Below are 19,466 nucleotides of genomic sequence, written 5' to 3'. Positions count from 1 at the left end.
CTTGGTTTGGGTGGGTGTGTAGGGAGGGTTGAACCGCTGCAATAATTGCACCGCGCAGTGCAATGCATCCTGCCTCATCGTCTAAATATATCCCAGCTAAATGAGCTCAGAATACTCAAAACACAAACACAGGTCAACTCGAGGAAAAGAAGATAATGACCTTTAAATCCTAATCAACCAACTGGAAAACATTTTTTTCCTGAAAGCCTAGAAATGAAAACACAAAGCACATCTGGCCATATGGCTGGCTCTATCTCCAGCAGAGCCCACTGACCAGGCAGCACGTAGCCAGGCAGCTCATCTTCTACGGGGGGACCGGCGAGACAACAAGACCCCCCGCTGACAACAAAGCCCACGCGGCCGCCTCGTTGTTATTGTGTTTTTTTTTCCCGGTGACTGAGGGATGAGAGAGGGGAGGAGGGAGGGGGGAGGGGAGAGGGGGGTAGAGGGAGGGGTTAGGAGCAGAAACAGAAAAACACCCTGACACACACACAGGGATTAGGCGTCAAATGAGGGAGGGATGGGGGGAGGGAGGGATGGGGGGAGGGAGGGAGGGAGGGATGGGGGGGTACATTCGAGACTCCTCCTCCTCCTGCATCCATCTGAGGGCAAAGCAAGCGCTAACGTCGGTTGACAGGCGGGTGGGTCGGCGAGCTGGCTGGCTGTTGCTCTCGCCGCGGAGAGGATGACGAGATGGCAACAGGCACTCCGCGTAGCACGTGCTCCTAGTTGCCATCGCAACCTGCCCCTGGATACAGCATGCTGGTTGGCCGCCCCTCGCCTCCCTCTATATTCTAACTGTTGTTGTTATGGAAGCCTAGCCAAACCTCGTGGTTGAGGGAGGGTGATGCAGAAGGCTTTAAGCTCCTGTGGAGCAGTGTAGGGGGCTTTCCCACCCTGGTAGAAAGTGTTGCTGGGCATATTAGTGATGGGTTGGTAAACAAACATCACCCTTCTATACAGCAACAACCCCCCCGACCCCGACTCCCTCCCAAACAAGCTGTTGAGGTCACAGTTGCAGGACAGAAAAGAAGTAAGAGAGGGGTGTAAAAGAAACGTCATAATGGATGTTCTGCATAGAACAAACAAACAAACAGGTGAAGGAAAACCAGTTCCCTGGGGGAGAAAAAAACCCAAAAATAACATAACATTTTTCAATAATTAAATATGACTTCAATGTTCTACATAATTTGTGAATCGAATGTAATAGAGACAAATGGAATGGACAGCAAAAGAATGTGAATTTGTAAAGTGTCACCATTTTGGTTCCATTTTTATATAAAAAATACATGTCACCATCTCATCAAAACCTATATTTGCACATTTAGAGACAACTGGTAAATCAAAACATCACTGCTCTCCCACTGAAAGGCTGTTTGTTTGAGTGACTACTTCTAATAAACAAAACACAATGTGGACTCAAGTGGGTTGGTTGGATCAATAAACTACTGTATACAGCAACACAACAGAGGAAGGCTGTTTGTTGTAAACCACAGGCAACTTAGGACCAGCTATGATTAATAAGAAAAGCCCATAGTCTTTGTTCAACCTCTTCTGATCAGAACAAAGGAGGCGAGGCAAGGTGTCGGCAAGGTGAGACCAGGGCAAAACTGGGTGGGGTGGTGAGGGGAGGGGAGGGGATCCAAGGCTGAGAGGAGTGGGGGAATGATGTGTATAGTGGGGGTAAGGGAATGGGGTGTGTAGTCGTTCGAGGGAAGGGTGTGTGTGTGTGTGTGTGTGTGTGTGTGTGTGTGTGTGTGTGTGTGTGGGGTGGGGGGGTGGGCAACCCTCCGCTCTCCCAAAACAAGTGGGGGGGGTCTTCTTGGCGAAGGGAAGTCCATCACTGTCAAGGCTCATCACATCACATCACTACTTTGTAGGAGATCGAGGCTGCAGGTCCGCCTCGATCTCCAGTAGCTTATGACCCATAGTCACCGTCAGCGCTTTGATCTGGAGAGGAGGGGAGGGAGAGAGAGAGAGGGAGGGAGGGAGGGAGGGAGGGAGGGAGAAGAGGGGAGAGGGAGGGAAGGAAAAGAGGGGAGAAAGAAGAGGAGTAGGGGCAAAAGAGAGAGTTTGGGGGGATAGAGGAGGAGAGAGAGGGAAGATGATGAAACCCAGAGGGAGAAAGGGGGCAGTAAGGCGGAAGAGGGGGGTGAAGAGACAGGTCGTTAGTGTACAAGGTGGAAAAACCAAACAAGTGTCTGAGAGAGAGACAGCCTAACAGAATACATTAACAGCAGGGTGATTGAGTTCATCTCAGGGAGTAACTATAGCCAGACAAGACCTCGGGGGAACATATACCTCTATATACGCTGTCTGAATATCGAAACAACAACATTTTATATAAATATGAAAATATAAATAAATATGTTTTTATTATGTGAAGTGCTTATAAAACTATTTATTATTATTATTATCTGTAAAAGGTATTATTGAAAATAATAAAGTGGAACATGTGCAACATGTTTAATATGAAAGACTTTGTATCTAGCCATAGGTTCTAGCAGTGAGCACACCACTGCAGACAGAGCCCACTCCATAAAAACAGTTGAAACTAATAAAATCACAGTTAATCAAATGAAAATCACAGTTTCCGTGCAGATATCTCTCATCCTATTACAGTAAGCTATGATCCAATCAAAGGCATTTATAATCTCACCAGAACAGACCAGAGGGGGTTGATAATGGGATGATGGATCATTATTGGACACAATCCATTCAGAGCGTAACCAAGATAAAAACAAATGTATACCGGTAGGAAGACTGAACCAGGTTGATGGCGAGGACTTAGCATTTAGGCGAATGTAGGCTAAGGCTTAACCAAGACAATCAATCACACAGTGACTTTTAGTGCTCCTTTGTTTGGCTACTGTACATGACACAGGCTACAGTCGTCAACGCCGATTGATTTGTTCTCCTTGGTGAGTGCAAAGTACAGGCAGGGGCTGAGGCAATCTAAATCAAAACAACGGTAACAAATCAATTATTTGTTCTAAATGATAAAAAAAAAAAATCACACTGGGACATGTTTAGGCATGTAGAAATAAACATGAAGCATAGGTCATTTCTATTATTGATGACTTGGTAATGTTTTTCATTATTAACAGAGACGCAATGTGATAAGTGATGTGTGTGTGTGTGTGTGTGTGTGTGTGTATCTAATCTCAAAACTAATAAAGCATTTGTCACCACATGTCAACACATTTCCTATCTGTATCTACTGTGAGTGATTACAACGTCACTGAATTTAGTAGGTCACACAAACAAGCATGTCACATCTACAGCAATATAGTCATAATCCAAGAGACCATATGATCAAAACATGTTTTCCTCTTACACTGATTCCTCAACATCCCACCCATCAGATCTATTGTTCCCGGTTTTCCACTATGTAAGGGCTGCCTGGTGCCTAGCATTCCAAAGCATGGTCGCCACCTATTGTCCATATGTAACATTACAACTGTTTTTGAAAAAAACTAGACAAAGACCCTTCTCAATAAATGCTCCCCCCCCCCCCCCCCCCGCCAAAAAAGATGACGACAACTTAATCATGAAGCAGTATTTTACTGACATGTACTTATTTATATCATTTTAATTTATTGACATATGAATTAATCTATTCTCAATAAATGTGAGTCTCTTTGATATCGAAACACCAGCTACATCAACTCAAATCAAAGTGAGAGTATTATAGTAACAGTTTTTCAGAGCGTACCCAGGAGAAAGACCCTTCTTAGGCTCCCTTCTTAGAAGACGAATGCTGCAGCAGTACTGTTGCAACCCTGGTCCTTGACAGATACAGGGGTGTGCAGGAGTATATTCCAGCCCAGCACTTACACACCAGACTCTTAGACACTTATCAAGGTCCTGGTTACGGGTAAAGCTGAAGTGTGTGTGTGTGTCTGAATTAAAATTCATTATTTAAGGTGAAAAACACACATAAAGGCTTTCTAGAAAAACAAGTGTTAGTGTGTACTGTAGTAGCATAGATCATTATGTTACCTTTGCCAGTTGATGCTCAACAGTGTCTTTATACTCCAGTGTAACCGGCTCCTCACTTGCGTCCATCACTGCCACCTGCTGGTTTGAAGAGCCCAGTACATAGCTACAAGAGCCAAAAGAATGAGGGGGGGTTATCCTTTTTTTGTGCTTTGACCCAACAAAAACCTTTTGAATAATGTCACCCAAAAAAAGAAGCAAGTCACACTTCTGCCCTGTTCTTGTTAGCTGGTGTTGACGTCCAGACCGTTGTTACTTACCTGTCAATGGCTGCTACATTGAGGCAGAACAGGGATCTTTTGTAATCTAGTTTCTTGGGTGTTGAGGTGTAGACCACACCAAGCAAGGAATTGCAGCGACCACAGGTGAGATGCATAATCAGACTACAGGAGGAAAAGCACAGAATTGTTAGTTCAGTTGATCTATATTAACCATATTAGAGGACAGTAGAAATAAGTGTTGTATAATGCTTTCATGTTTCATCCTCTGGGCTTTTTAACTGTAGCCTACGATTGTATTTAACACAAAAACCAGGGGTAAAGCATAGCCAATAAGGAAATACATATTCAAGTTGTGAGTTGCGACCTTCCTCTTACCAGCCTAGTTCCGTACGAGTCCCGGAGATAAGAGTTTCTTTGCCAATCAAAATATTGTCACTGACACCTAAGTCAAAACATGAGGTATAATCAGGTATAATCAGCTGCTAACAAAAAAGTTGTATAACATAGGCAGGACAGTATGCCTCACCACGGTACTAACAAAGAAGTATTCAGACTACGTAAAAGTCAAGACAAGGGTTTAGGTCATGATAATTTAGATGTGACTTTACGTTTCAGCAGTATTTGATTTTGCTCGTCTTCACTCCCAGCCCAGGATAACGAGTCACCGATGGGCAACTTGCAATGCCCGCAGAGAAAAACAACGGGCGCATCACCATCGTCGTCGTCGTCGTCCTCTACCTGTTTAGAGTCGTGGTCTTTCACTATGGTGGAGTCGGTAGAGTCCTCGTGGGCTCCTTTGTAATTGGCGATGTTAAAAGTAACGTTCGTCCTGTCCGACATGTTGTTTTTTTCAAGCTTGCGCGGGTGACAGAGACACGGAAATACGTCAGTCGTTCGACCACACCCACATTCAAGTAAAAGAAAAGTTGATCTTAGTTCTATTATAGTTAAAAAAAAAAAATATATATATATATATCTTTGAGAATGAGGAAATAGGCATGACTTTGGGCATGACTTTTGTCAAATGTTGTTGCACTTGACCCCGTCGTGTTGCGGGATGCAACACTGACCTTGAAGAATCTCAACAATGTGCAGGGTGACGGAACCCCTCTTAGTGCCTGCCGCCCAATATATTTTAAAAAGTTGAATAGGTTACTGTTTCAAGAAATATGAAAAACTGTACGGCTTACAGTTTTTCTAGGTTGCTGGACCACATTTCTTGAAACAGTAATGAAGGTTTCAAAACAGTGTAAGCCTACACTAGTGTTGGGCCAATACCATGTAAGCATAGATCATTGTACTCGTGGATGTTGTGTTTATATAAATGTGGATTCTGCATACTAGTTTTCAATGTGGAAAGTATGCATTTCATAAGTCCAGACAATTTCAAAATGATTTCATTAACGGAGTTCAAGTGGAATAGACCTCAACCCTTGTATGGGTGGGCTGCAGGAGTTGACCATGAGCCACAATGACAGACTATTTCAACAACATCTATTCTATCCAACAACTTCAAATGTTATCCTGTAAGGGGGTAAAAGGATTGACATATAGTGAACACAGTAGATAGATTCAGTAGGATCATCTTTAAAATTCCTCACTCCAAGCTACAATGTTTCCAGGGTGTGGTCAGGCCAAAACAAACACCTCACAACATTCTAACGAAACTTGGCAGATTTACACTCACCAAACACTTTATTAGGAACACCTGTACACCTTCTCATGGTGGAGGTGGTGTAATGGTGTGAGGAATGTTTTCTTGGCACACTTTGGGCCTGTTAATACCAATCAGTCATCGCTTGAATGCCACAGCCTATTTGAGTATTGTTGCTGAATCCAATAGAATACCTTTGGGATGTGGTAGAACAGGAGACTCACAGCTTGAAAGTGCACCTGAAAAATCTGCAGGAATTGCGTGATGCAATCATGTCATCATGGACCAGAATCTCAAAGGAATGTTTCCAACATCTTGTGGAATCAATGCCAAGACGAATTGAGGCTGTTTTGAGAGGAAAGGGAGGCCCTACCCAGTATTAGTATAGTGTTCCTAATCAAGTGTTCGGTGAGTGTATATTAATGCCAGTAAGGTATTGATGGAGACATCTGGCATGTTTAATTAAAATGTCATGTGCTGTTTGTTTTGGGGAACTGATCAGGCGAGGAATGTCAAGTGACATCACATGAGGCCTAAGAGCCAATCAGACAAATGAGATCAGTCCTTGAGGGAGAAGGAAACAGGAGAAAACTGATGCACACACATGCCAGTGTGCCACCTGACCTGGCTATATGTAACCGAGTTCAAATACACCAACCCGCACCATCGAATTGGTCAGGTATTTCGGATGGTGGTCACGTGTGTTGGCAATACAGAGGTCGCAGGTTCGCAAGGAGGACTGTTTGCAGTAACCTGACAGCAACCTCCGTCACCTATACACTGTTATACAATATGTATCAGTAATAAGGTAACATTGATGCTTTATGTATCCATAGGACCTGTAGTTGGACTGAGGGTGAAACACTCCTCTGAGTCCACTAACAGATGCTTACATCAGAGGTTTTACAGCGCCAGATCAGATCAGATGGCTTCACACTCAGCTAACAGCATGTTGCTCCTCAGCTCTACCTGCAGAGAGTTAGCCGGATAGCAGATAAAGACGAAGACTTTGTCATGTATCGAAATAAAAAATGACCCTGCCAAGCCACAATTTGTAATAAAATATAAAAAAATTTACAACAACAAACCTAACTCTTCAAAATGTGTATTTGTTTGTTCAGGAGGAAGGAGACAACCTGATCTTCAGAAATGAGATCACCTCCTCCGCTGACCCCAGTGCATTGATCACCAGGAGGAACGAGGTGGAGATCGACTTATTTTGTGTATACCCCAAAAAGGGCAACGTGAGCCTGAATGTCCTGTCCCGCTAGATTCCATACAACACCAAAACTCACCATAGACCCTTGCCTTAGGGCAACTTCACTCTACTCCTGTCAGCTGTCCTGCATTTTGATAAGAAGGGTAAACATTTTAATGTATGTCTTGTTCTCTATCTATCTACATTGTATAATTACATAGCAACAGAATATAATGCAGAGGTAGATACAGTATACAGTTCAGACATTGTGGTTGTTTCAGTGTATGAACTATACACTATATTTCTTTATATTTTTGATATCATAAAGGCCTTAGGGCAACTATACCCTGTCCTATATTTTGATATGAATGGTATTGCAGGATAATGTTGCTATATATGCCTGGTCTTCTATTCTTTTCTGGGGAATATCTTCTAAGAACAATTACTATAATTTGTTTTGTTTCGATTTCACAACAGAATCCTTTATTACTATCACAGTATGAGTTGGGTAATCAAGTTGTTGATGTCAGTTGCTGATTTCCCGTTATGTTAACTGTTTACCAATGTGACACCGAAATAAACCTGGTTGGTTGGCAAATCCACTACTATCTATGTGGTAATCTTTCTGGAATAGTGGATGTGAGAAACAAGATCTTAGCGCATCTGTTTATTACTTCTAACATGTTTAAAGTTAATTTAGCAGTTATATTCCTTTGCAATGAGCGCCCTCTTGTAGTACAGTAGCATGCTGCACAGGAAGAGCATTGAGTATAGAGAGCGGGAGGCTGAGCCCAGACCCTGAGGGCAGGAAGTACCTGTAGGTGGAGACAGAGACGGTGACAGGGTGCTGGACTGGGGAACTTTTCACCACACTTCAGTGTCCAGGTCTGTGTCCAGTATGAATCCTGGAGGTTGTGGAGGCTGCCAAAATTGAAGAATCTGAATTACTATAGGGCAGAGTCCCAATCTTTTTTGTCTTGCGACCCCAAATAATTTTCCGTGACCCCAGCAACTTAATTGCAGGCTAATTGGTTGGATTTTAATCTAAAAAAAAAACGGCAATATTGACGACAGGTGCAATACACAGACAATGTTCTCATACGAAATAAAAATGTCTGTGTCTTATTTTGATTCTCTCAGGGGTTAGGGGTTAGGGTTAGGGTTAGGCTAACCTTAACCCTAACCCTAACCCCAAATTTAAATCTTTTGTGTTTTCTTTAATTCCAGCTTTGTGAGGAACCTATCAGACGAGAAATGTCAAGCGACATCACACTAGGACCAATCAGACACATGAGATCAGTCCTTGAGGGAGGAGGAAACAGAAGAGTATACAGATGCATTGACACACAGGCACGCACACACACACGCACACCACCTGATCGGACTATATACACTGTTATACAGTATAATATGTTAGATAATATTTACTTGGTTTACAGTTACTGACTGTATTATTTGTCGACTTCTGTTCCAATCACAGTTCGTACATTGAATCACACATTTCTTTATAATTCCATTACATTTATGCCACTGACCTTGCATAATACCTAATTATCAGACAATCTGAATCATCATTAAATGTTCACATTAATGTGTGTGAAAGTATGAATCCATTGACTTGTGTTTTCCTGAATCCTAACAGCAAGTGCACCATTCAATGTCTGACATTCAGATGTTTGCCTTGGATGGTACATCGATTGTTCCGATGGGACTTATTACCATCCTCTAATCATATAATTACTATGCATTGATAAAAGTAAACAAGGACTTGTTTTTGTCTGGTTTATCAGTGATGATTGGCATAGAAAGTGTATGCCTGACCCCTGACCCTGCCCATCAGTTTATGTCTCTTGCCTACTTCCTGTTTATGGTCAAGCATTATCTCCAATCAGATGTTTTGGCTTCTTTCTCTCTGAGAAATACACCCCAACACGGTTTAACAAGACACAAAGTAGATATGGCCTGTTTGTTCTCACTGTAAAAATGATACATGATAATGAAAATGATAATGAAACATCCTCTAGCGACCTGTTTTGTAACATGTATTCTGTTTTGTAACATGTAATCAAATCAAATGTATGTTCAGTCAGGACACTTATGTCGGTTTAGCAAGTTTAATGAAAATGGTAAAACAATAGGTTTGGCGTAATTGAATGGCTTTGCTCTGATATAGCTCCCCGCCTGAAGTTAAACACCATAAAATACAATATTATGAGGCAGGGGGCCCATTCCCACCTTTCAAACTCCCTGTAGGTAGCTAAACACAGAGCGAACCTGCAGGTGGAAGCTGGGGCGGTGGTTGGGACGACCAACAAATGTAACTCGCATAGCCAGTTTGACCATGGTGGAGTGTTGTATAATTCAGCTCTTTAAGCCTTGTCCTGTGAACATGTGATGTGTTTTGTTTTCTTTCAGACGTGAGTTCAGCGTGAGTATCGTTCTTCTTAACGTGCCCTGCCTAAACTTATGTAAACTTCATTTGTTCACATGCTTATCCAAAGGCTCTGAAGTGAAGCCCAAACATAAGAGCCTAATCAAACAGAATGCATTACAGTGTCTTCCACTTCTAAGAACCAACTACTTAAAGTTGTCAAAGTAATGGGACAGAAACGTAGTATTTAACTTTAATCAGTGGGATGAATTTAAAGTGTGTGGCTACAGCCCCCAAGGCTCAGCCACCTGCCCATACCCGTGGCCATAACAGATCATAACATCTTAAGGCAATGGCCCAACATCAGAGAACATGGTGGAAACAGTCAGGCTTTATTTGATCTACAAACACAAAGCAACAGTATGGTATCTAATTAAATCCATTAAATACAGTTACAACTCAAACATAGCTATGTTCTGGTTCAATATCAGGCTAAAGTGGGGGTAATCAGGCTTGAGTCAATACTCAAATACAACAAGCATTGAGTTAGGATCCTTTAGAGCAGTGGTTCTTAAATGGTGGGTCAGGCATGACTAAGTCAAAGTCAAATTCCTACTGATTAGTAGTGAACTGGCGGCTAGTGAAGACTATAGGTTGTATCTGAAATGTTTTGTTCACCCTGAGGGGGACAAGGAAATTCAAAAGGCTTTGGGTGGATAACGCCACGAAAAAGAGTTTGGGAACCACTGCCTTGTAGTTCTGAGAATGGAACCAGTATTAACCAGTTTGTATGCAGCCCAGGACCCCTCAGCTCCTCCCCTGTCAGTCTCTCCTTGTGGATCAATCCTGGGAGATTGACCTCCCTGTCACACCACTGTTGTGGATCAGTCCTGGAGGCTGACATGTGGATTGACTGTTGCCATGGAGTAGGTCCTGGATGCAGCCAGGCCCGTGGTCTGTTTGGATGGGCCTATTGCCTGTCTCAAAAGAGGTGTTGCTCAATCTAACTTTAGAATATATATATACTATATATTTACAGGCCATATTTTTACTTAATATTCTCTTGTGTCTATTGGTCAATTTAAGACCTTGATAAAGGATCTTGATCTGTTTAATTGATTATATTGTGTAAATTGTTGTTGTACTTGTTTGTAATTTTGAAATTCCTTTTGATTGCAGGGCTCGCCTGAAAAACAGACCGTAGTCTCAGTGGGACACCCTGCATAAATAAATATTTAATAATAATTAATAAGGACTGCCTGTTAGATGAAATTAGAGATCAGTTTAATGTTATGTTCTATAGACCCACTTAGTTTTAAGGACAGTGGCTTCAAGGGCCACTTATGTCTAGAGTAGAGCAAGAGTCACATACTCAAAGTAATCTGTAGTCTCCCTCCAGGGGGTAGTAAAGATCATTTATTTGTCAGTCATTCGACCTGCCTGTGCAATTTATGGAGTCTTTAACTGCTGGCTTTTTGGGACAACTAACCTACACGGGACAGTGTGGATCTAGGCTCATTTATCAACGTGAAGGTATAATATGGATGAGTAGACTGCACGGCTGACGCTCATGATACAAATACATAATAAATACGTTTAAAACAAATAAGAGCAAAAAAGACTTCGGAAAAGTCGTACAATAAGTTTATACCGCATAGACCTATTTCTCCATCCCGTGGGAAAAGTTGTCCAGTGCCCCACACAGTGCGGTGTTGTTGGCCTCTTCCCTTTAAAGACTGCCTGCCACACCCCCTCCGTGATTTACACCCAGCTGTTACTGTACAAAAAACACGTCCTTTTAATACACTTGTATTCTTCATTCACCCTTTCTGCAGTCGGACTAGTGCGGACACAAACTAGGAGCAGTTTACCGTGCTGTAGATTCTAACGTCTGAACTGTGCCACATTGGGACTTGTTGCGCAGATAGTATTTCTCCTTCGCTGCTGCATTGCCAAGTGCGCTCCTGGGACAGGGACAGGGACATCCGGAGTACATGCGGATGCAAACTTATTCTGTCAATATCTATATCTATTAATTAGCCATGCCAGAGGCAGCAGTTAACGTAGTCTAAAGCAGCGAAATGTTCTCTTGATAACTTCGATACGGGATGCTTCTGGATTCAGATTAGCCTATAGGATTAAATGTGCCGTTATTGATTCTATGGAGGTAAATTCTAAAGTCAGGTATATGTGGCGTGTTACTGGAGCATTCCAAACAATATTTTACCAAGCCTGCCTTTCCTGTCCGAAGCCTAGAGGATTGAGGTTTATCCGAGCCTCTGAACATGATCTCAGTGAACGGGAATGCGAGCCATGAGCTGGTCGGGTTCCCACGGGCTGAAGTGGTCTCGCGTTAGCCTCGTCTACCTCACCTTGCTGCTGTGGATCAGACACATGGACGGACTGGCCAACTTCTCAAGTTAGTGGTGATTATGATGATGATGATGATGATGATGATGATGATGATGATGATGATGATTGAGTAGAACAGTCTATTATATTTTCATCATTAGGTGCACAACATGGGCTCAAGCCGACTTCATCAAACCCTTAATAATTGTTTTCTGACTTGTATGTAACTTAATATTGGCACTTCTGGACATAAGATTAACATAGATATTTATAGGGGGAATTTCTGCTGTAAAATACCGGTACTTCTTTCCATTCAATCGATAAACAGGAAAGAGGACAGGAGAAGGAGGTGCACTGTAAAAAAGCAAAAAAAGGGTTAGGGTTTGTCAATTAACAATGTCAATATATTGTGTAATTTTAGGCTATGTAGGCTATGTGAATTATAACTCTATTACATATGTCAAATACAATGAATGATTGATTGTCTCTCTAAATAAACGCTGATTTCGTTACAGACTACCTGACTAGAATCATCACAAGCCATTCGGCAGATGCGTGCGACGGTCAGCAGCTGCGTCTCCACTGTCCGCGACACTCCACCATCTCCATCCAATCTGCGTTTTACGGCCGCGGCGACGTGCGGTTCTGCGCCAGCGACCCAGCCACCAGAACGGCAAACCGCAGCTGCTCGGCTATAACTACCCTACAGGTGCGTCTTTATGGCATTTGAGCAGTTTCACTTTCACTAGCTTATATCCCCTGTTGCACTATAGCCTATCAATTACGCAATTCCACAGTTTTGAGGATAGAGCATATAGTGCAATGTCCAGAGGGAGATAGTTATGCAAAGAAAACCTGCAGCATTGAATTTGTGCAGGCTATAGATAACTTATTGAGGTCATTTCTTGACAACTTCACAATTCAATTAATGTAAGATAACTTTGAGTTGATTCATTTAGAAGATAACTTTGAGTTGATTCAATCCTACAGTAGTTGGATTGAGTGTTAAGGGGCCACTATTATTTGCTGTGTAGAAGTTGCTGTCAGAGTGTCAGAACCACAGAGACTGCCAGCTCCCTGTCAATCACCTACTCTTCGGGGAGGACCCCTGTCCTGGGACCACCAAGTACCTCCAAGTGGCCTACAAGTGCAAACCCAGTAAGTGCATTAGCTCCCTCAACCCCTCCAATTCCTTGCATGTGTATGTGTTCTTTTCCACATAAGTACAGTCTTTTTCATGGCCCTTTGCACCTGTGGTTGGATCCTTTCCCAAGAATGCGTAAAACACTTTTATCATTAACTTTGCAGGACTAGACTGTAATAGACACTCAGCCTAGAAACCAATGGTGGTCTGTGGATCGTCATACCTCCTTCCCTCGTCTCTCTCACCTGTGACACTTTCCCACACACACTCACTCTTTCCCTTTCTCTCCCCCTCCCCTTTCCCCCGTTCAGCTGAGCACAAGAGGCATGTGGTGTGTGAGGGGGAGAGGCTGATCCTGCGCTGTAAGCCCCCCAGGGTGCTGAACATCTATGCAGCTGCCTACGGTAGGGGGCTGGGCCAGGAGGACACCTGCCCCTCACACCTGACAGGACCACCCCCATTTGGTGAGTCAACAACAGTGGGCGGCCTCACTCTCACTCTTACCAGGAGTAGGTCAGATCACGCACACGCACACACACACACACACACACACACACACACACACACACACACACACACACACACACACACACACACACACAAACAGTACTTCAAGATAAGTTGATTTAACTGGATTGGAATTCTCTCTCTCTCTCTCTCTCTCTCTCTCTCTCTCTGGCGTAGAGTGTTTGAACCATGAGGCTGTGCACACAGTGTCACAGACCTGCTACAGCAAACAGAGGTGTGTCATCGCTGTTGACAACCAGACCTTCAGAGACCCCTGCTTCCCAGGGACAAGGAAGTACCTCACTGTGCTCTACTCCTGTGGTAGGAATATGTCTATGGTGGCCGCATGACACAATTGATATGAATAATATGGAATAGCAACACGAAAATAATTATACAATAATATACAATTAAATACAATGTGAAATATAGAATGTAAAATATGAAATAGAAGGTCAAAATAGAAACAAATTAACGTTAATTCTCTCAGGTCTAAAGTACTTTTGTTCCAATCTTCTGATCATATCTTATCAGAGTAGGCTACTGTTGGCTAGATTTCTATTGTTCCAATTCCAAACTCATGACCTCAGACTCAGTTATTCTTGTCAAATCAGTGGCCGCAACACAAAGAGGAAAACGACATGTGGACAGAAATAGAATCTGAGCTCCACTTCCAAGACCTCTGTGGATTTCCTGTGAAACTTCCTGTGATTGGTCTGAATGCCAGCCCTTTGTGAGGTCACTGACTGACATTATCGTGCGAATCGTAATTGAGTGATTTAACTTCAGTGTCGTGCTGAAAGGCCTTTGACGGACGCAATCACCTCCATTTATACACTGAACAATACGAGTTTCCCTCCTCTGTCGAGTTACGAAAGTGACGAGGCAGAAAACACTCCTCGTCTGTGTGTGACCCATTAGAGGCCAGTATTTGAAAGACTGACTGTGGCACAGTAATTGTGGTGTATTGGTTGATACACACTTGTGTGTTATAATGGCTGATACACACTCTCTCTGCTTCACCAACAGTACCACATACCTTACTCAAAGAGGCAGACCCAGACCTGGTCAGACCCACCTCACCTACCAAGCTGGACATAGAAAAAGGTAACTTCATCATGATGTCCATTTCAAACTTTAACATTATTCCAGTTTCCGTTCATCCAGATGACTGTCTTCCTCTACCTATCAGCCTCTCCTGCAGACCTGGCCCCATATCCCAAAGGCTCCAGACTACCAGACAACAGAGGAGTTATGATAAGCAACTCCCTGATGACTTATGCCTATATCAAAGGTACACACACAGAAACACACACACACACACACACACACAGTTCTTTCATATTTGTGCAGATGACAGAGGATGAATAGAGGAAGCCACATTAGACTATTATTAAAATGCATCCAAACAGTTGTTGTGTTTTCTGCCTCTCTTGTCCAGAGCACCCAGAGACTGCAGCATTGCTGTTCACGTCCAGTGTGTGTGTTGGTCTTCTGCTCACCCTGCTGGCTGTGTCTGTCAGGATGACCTGCAGTGGGTGCCCTCACAGAGGCCAGCGACTTACAGCCAAATCATCCAGCCAGGGGAAGATACACAGGACCGAGGAGGAAGATGAAGAGGAAGATGATGAAGAGGAGGAGAGCTCTCTGCTCTCAGATTTAGACAGGAAGCCATTTTACTGTTGGGAGGAAGTGACATATACGACGGAGGCTGCGGAGCGGGTTGAGAGGATTGAGCGCAGGGAGATGGTCATACAGGAGATCAGGATGAACGCCTACCTGAACGGGACATCCTGTGGACTACACTGATCTATGTGGTAACAGCGAGGAGGTTCAGATCACACTGTTCCAAATGACCTGAATATACAGGTGCTCAGTCCAAAAAACGATCCGTATCTCTATCCGTTGGTGTTTGTTGATATGGAAAAACAAGAATGACTGGTAAAAGTAATAGGATGCTCGTCCCACCTTGCTTCTGACATATTGTTTACACCTATCTGGTTCCATAATGAACAGCAGAAACTCTCACTGCCAGGATTGATTACTAGGAGGTATTGATTACTCAAGGACTAGGAGACATGTTTTTAAATCAATACAGATGGTCAAAATGAGCTTCAAAAGATGTTCAATTAGCCTTAAATGTGTTATCACATAGTTATCAGTGTTCTTGTGAATGCTGATATACTGAGACAGGTCCAACATAAAGTAATCCCTGTAATCCTCCCCGTGACTTCATTGTCATGTGTACAGGAGGTCCTCAATGCAGCTCTCCTTGTTAGAAGCCTGTTGTGCCTGTCACACCTCTCTGGAACACTGCAGCCCTATCTCTACCCCGAGGGACAGTTCCGTCAGATGTTCCAGAACTTTCACTCCAGCCTGCTTCTTGGAACGCTCACAGCTTGAACTCTAGAACTTCCCCCCTGCAGAACACTGGAGAGAGGATCCGCTGTGGCAACATCCTGCCTCCATTCAGCATTGGGTTACAGAGGCGAGAGCGCCAGAGGCCAGGACAAAGAGAGGAAAGGTGTTGCATCCTTCTCTCGACGCTCCACGACTGGGAAAACCGGGCCCTGGCTGAACTCAAGCCCTTGATCTGTTTCATCTACTGAGATCTTATTCCAAACCCATTACGCTGACTGACGTCAACTTCCTGTGACTCAACACTGACTCATCATTATGGACACGCATCTACAATGATATCAAAGCATGCACACACACAGGTTGGTCAGTTGATCATATTTAATTTGATTGACATAACATTTGTGTGGTAATGTCATTGAAACAGCTTAAATAAAGATTATATACAGTCTAAAAACAAATATCACAGGCAACCAGAAAACAAAAACATATCAGGCAACCAGAAAAAGTTAACAAATTCCACACAGTGGTTTGGAGAAATGTGCTGCTTTTGAACAATGTTTCTTTAGAATAGCAGTCCATTGGGTTAAGGCATTAGTAGTTGTACACAGAGCTGTGACAGAGTGGATCCAGAAGGTTCAGCAGCGGCTCCTGTGTTTGATGTCTCTTATCGGGGACCCCACTTGATGTTGTTGAGTCCCTGGAACTGTCTCTTTAAGGCCTGTCTGTCTGACCACTCTGACTGCAGGTGGCTGTCATCGTCTGTCTCCAGTTTCTGGAAGAGAACCAATAAAAACAGACAAAACTTTAGTGTCAAGTTATGCACATCTGAAAGATGATTTGTGTTTGTTAGTGTTAAGGTGCATGTGCACTCATAAGTGTCAATGTGTGTCACCTTGAGTTCCTCCTGTCTCTTGTAGTAGTGCATCATCATCTGTTTCTGCTGCTCCTCATTGACCACAGGCTCCCTCGCTGGTGCCCCCTGGCCTCTCTGAAAGGAACAGCAGCACATGGTTAACAGCTCAAAACAGGATTCGGACAATGCAGAAGCTGCAGACTAAAAACAAATATCACAGAAGCTGACAATGGGCATTTTGGGCAGAAGGCTACCTTTTGTATCTTAACTACGATCTTGGTCTTCTCGTTTTTGCCAACGTAGTCCTGCAGTTTCTTCTCTCTCTGCATCTCCTTAGCTGCCCACCACAGCTGGGCCTCCTCTTCTAGGATCACCTGCTTAGAGGCCTGGGAGAGGGAGGGGGAGAAAGAGAGAGAGAGGGAGAGGGGGGTCACTATGATACAGTGATGATGATACACTATGATATCCACTGATGTCCTCTCGGATGCAGGTAGACTGTGGCCTTAGCAACCTGGTCCATAGCTTACCAACAAGAGCTAGGTAACATAGGTGTTTTTTCTTGATTTAGTTGAACAGCCAAAACAAAGCAACCCTATTGAAAGAACTTTTTGAAGCTACCAGACATAAACATGCAGGGAGATTTGAATGACTGCAACATGATCCCAAACAACAGGTTCAGCTTACCTGTGTTCCTGAAAGGTCTTCTTGCTCCTCAAACTCCATCCTGATTGGGTCGTGGGGAGGCAGGCCCATAGGGTACACGATCATGACCGCACCCCTCAGCTGGTCCAAGGCCTCCTTTACCATCTCCATGGTAACACACACATTAGCCTGCACTTGTTTCTGAAGTGGGAAAGGGGGGATGGAAAAAGAAGAAAAGCAAAGAGAAAGGTGCATCAAGAATAAAAGTGTCCCTTTCAAAACATTTAAAAAAGGGGTCCCTTTAGTTTACTACATCAGACTTTGAACTTGGAATACAATTAAAATACCGTCCCTCACTAGTAAAAGAGGACAATCCGGCATACTTACTTTAGAGATCAGTGCCTTGGCCTCTTCCATCGTTTTCCTCAACACCTCCTTCATCTTCTCATTTGGAGCTAGTGGAAGCAAAAGCAGGTTCAGGAACATTTTAAAACATTCAACCACTGCAGAGATGGTAACACTACATACAATGCAGACACTACATTTGCGGGGTCTCAAGACCAAAACCACACAATCGAGGCAATGTGTGTGTTGTGCTTTTAGTCTTTTATTCTGAGCGTGCACGGACCAAATTAATTTTCCCCCATGTGGGATAATAAAGTAGTATTGTATTGGTGTCTCACCGTGTCCATTCCTCCTTCCGATGTCGTCCTTCTTGAACTGCGGTCCTCCGCTGGGCACACACTTCTCCTCCCATTCGTCCTTCAGTTTCAGGTCCACAATCTGTTCATCCGTCAGCCCCTGCATGTTCGGGGGCAGTGTAATACCATGGTCTGCCATCTCTGGCATCTCTGGGGGACACAAGATGATGAAACGGAGAGGAAATATTCAGGAGAAAATATTAAAGGCAGGCACAAAGACTCTGCAACATGAACAACATCCTGGGGAACAAGACTTTAGATAAAAATCAAGAGAGAACAAACGTTTTAGTCTATGTGGGGAGTTTAAATGAGTGGGACATGACTGGATCATGTTGCATAAGCCTAAGCCCAGGCACGGCAACATACCTGAACATATTCTATCCACTTTCAGTCGCCCGTTGTAAATGGCTGTGACTTGCTGGATCAGTGTTTCCAATGGGACATCCGTCGTAGTGGTGAACAGAAACTGGCTCTCATCCCCGCGTTTCACGTGGAGCTGCACCATTCTGTTCGATCTAGTAGTAGGAGTATGTATGGATACAAGATAAGTAGGTAACTCAAATAATCTAGCAAACAACCCTAATAGTTGGCTACTCTCTTCAAATAACTGGTGACTAGCTAAAAGACGGCACTCGAAGTGGACGTTACCATAGCAACAGGAAACAAACTTGCCAGTGTGGTACGTTTGACTGCTAGCTAGTTAGCGCCAACTTGTGTTGTGTTTGCTCAGCTAGCCCAATTCAGCTACATAACAAAATGCACAGGCAGGAACATTGTGACACAACGAAGGTTTCTGAAGATCCCTTAAGAACATGGGCACACTTACTGTTGTGGTGGGGAACCCCAAAACACGAATAATCGATCAGACTGGAAGATGTATTCGTCAGTAGCTAGTAGTGGGGTACAAATATTAGAGGAAAAGCCGATAACTTCCGATTGCATGCAATCTCAATTCCGGGTTATTACCGTAATATATCATTTACAGGCGACCAAGATAAGAAAGACGCGCAACCCCACATCTCATGGCTGTTCATTCATACCTGATAAGAAGACTTTTGAATGAAAATCTATGTCATTATGATTCTAAAAGACATGATTTACAGTGATAACTACCTTTCTTTGTATTGAGATATGAACAATAAACTGAATATACCCAGTTTGGCTTAGTCGGGGTGCAGAACTCATAAGAACACAAGCCGTTTCAGGTCAATTTCCATTTATTATTGCATACATACAACACAAATTGCTCATTACATAAATGTGCAGTCAGCTGTGCACTTAAATTATGGAACCTTAGATATACGAATACATGAATTGCAGTTTTCTGTTCTCTTTAATACATACATAATATGGTCAACAACACACACTCCTTTATGGGATATAGTTATAAAGGGACACTAACCTCACAAAAGGAGCAATTTGTTTCTTATAAAATCTCCTCTTGAACATGACATGACACTCTT

At 43.3% G+C, this 19,466-nt stretch overlaps 3 protein-coding genes across 3 annotated transcripts; 1 reads left to right on the top strand and 2 right to left on the bottom strand.

The window, feature by feature from the left end:
* Positions 1-426: 426 nt before the first annotated feature.
* On the bottom strand, positions 427-5,060 carry mis18a (MIS18 kinetochore protein A; the record flags this gene model as incomplete). The annotated part of the gene is made up of 5 exons (XM_083694697.1): positions 427-1,950; positions 4,003-4,105; positions 4,260-4,382; positions 4,596-4,662; positions 4,829-5,060. 5 exons carry the CDS (start codon positions 5,058-5,060, stop codon positions 1,870-1,872), a joined length of 606 nt encoding a protein of 201 aa, XP_083550823.1. The 3' UTR covers positions 427-1,869.
* A 6,579-nt stretch (positions 5,061-11,639) lies between these two features.
* Positions 11,640-15,734, top strand: eva1c (eva-1 homolog C (C. elegans)). Its single transcript, XM_083688584.1, has 8 exons — positions 11,640-11,862; positions 12,311-12,504; positions 12,830-12,953; positions 13,251-13,403; positions 13,624-13,767; positions 14,476-14,553; positions 14,639-14,740; positions 14,888-15,734. Exons 1-8 carry the CDS (start codon positions 11,748-11,750, stop codon positions 15,253-15,255), a joined length of 1,278 nt encoding a protein of 425 aa, XP_083544710.1. The 5' UTR covers positions 11,640-11,747; the 3' UTR covers positions 15,256-15,734.
* A 426-nt stretch (positions 15,735-16,160) lies between these two features.
* Positions 16,161-18,922, bottom strand: cfap298 (cilia and flagella associated protein 298). Its single transcript, XM_083688593.1, has 8 exons — positions 18,830-18,922; positions 18,370-18,518; positions 17,986-18,153; positions 17,690-17,757; positions 17,345-17,503; positions 16,915-17,046; positions 16,700-16,795; positions 16,161-16,579 (listed from the first exon to the last, which is right to left on the bottom strand). Exons 2-8 carry the CDS (start codon positions 18,506-18,508, stop codon positions 16,472-16,474), a joined length of 870 nt encoding a protein of 289 aa, XP_083544719.1. The 5' UTR covers positions 18,509-18,518; positions 18,830-18,922; the 3' UTR covers positions 16,161-16,471.
* Between the last annotated feature and the right edge of the window lie 544 nt (positions 18,923-19,466).

Source organism: Argentina silus (genome assembly GCF_951799395.1).
Source record: "Argentina silus genome assembly, chromosome: 2".
In the NCBI taxonomy this organism is placed as follows: Eukaryota; Metazoa; Chordata; class Actinopteri; order Argentiniformes; family Argentinidae; genus Argentina; species Argentina silus.
The sequence above is the reverse complement of the archived record's forward strand: the minus strand, read 5'-3'. Positions and strand labels throughout refer to the sequence as shown.

What these genes read in the sequence shown, in the direction of transcription:
- eva1c (XM_083688584.1), top strand. Translation starts at nt 11,748, where the DNA reads ATGCGAGCCATGAGCTGGTCGGGTTCCCACGGGCTGAAGTGGTCTCGC. An exon ending in GGCCTACAAGTGCAAACCCA is followed by an intron (nt 12,954 to 13,250) that starts GTAAGTGCATTA and finishes TCCCCCGTTCAG; the next exon opens with CTGAGCACAAGAGGCATGTG. An exon ending in CACTGTGCTCTACTCCTGTG is followed by an intron (nt 13,768 to 14,475) that starts GTAGGAATATGT and finishes CTTCACCAACAG; the next exon opens with TACCACATACCTTACTCAAA.
- cfap298 (XM_083688593.1), bottom strand. Translation starts at nt 18,508, where the DNA reads ATGGTGCAGCTCCACGTGAAACGCGGGGATGAGAGCCAGTTTCTGTTC. An exon ending in AGTGGATAGAATATGTTCAG is followed by an intron (nt 18,154 to 18,369) that starts GTATGTTGCCGT and finishes TGTGTCCCCCAG; the next exon opens with AGATGCCAGAGATGGCAGAC. An exon ending in CCAAGGCACTGATCTCTAAA is followed by an intron (nt 17,504 to 17,689) that starts GTAAGTATGCCG and finishes TTCCCACTTCAG; the next exon opens with AAACAAGTGCAGGCTAATGT.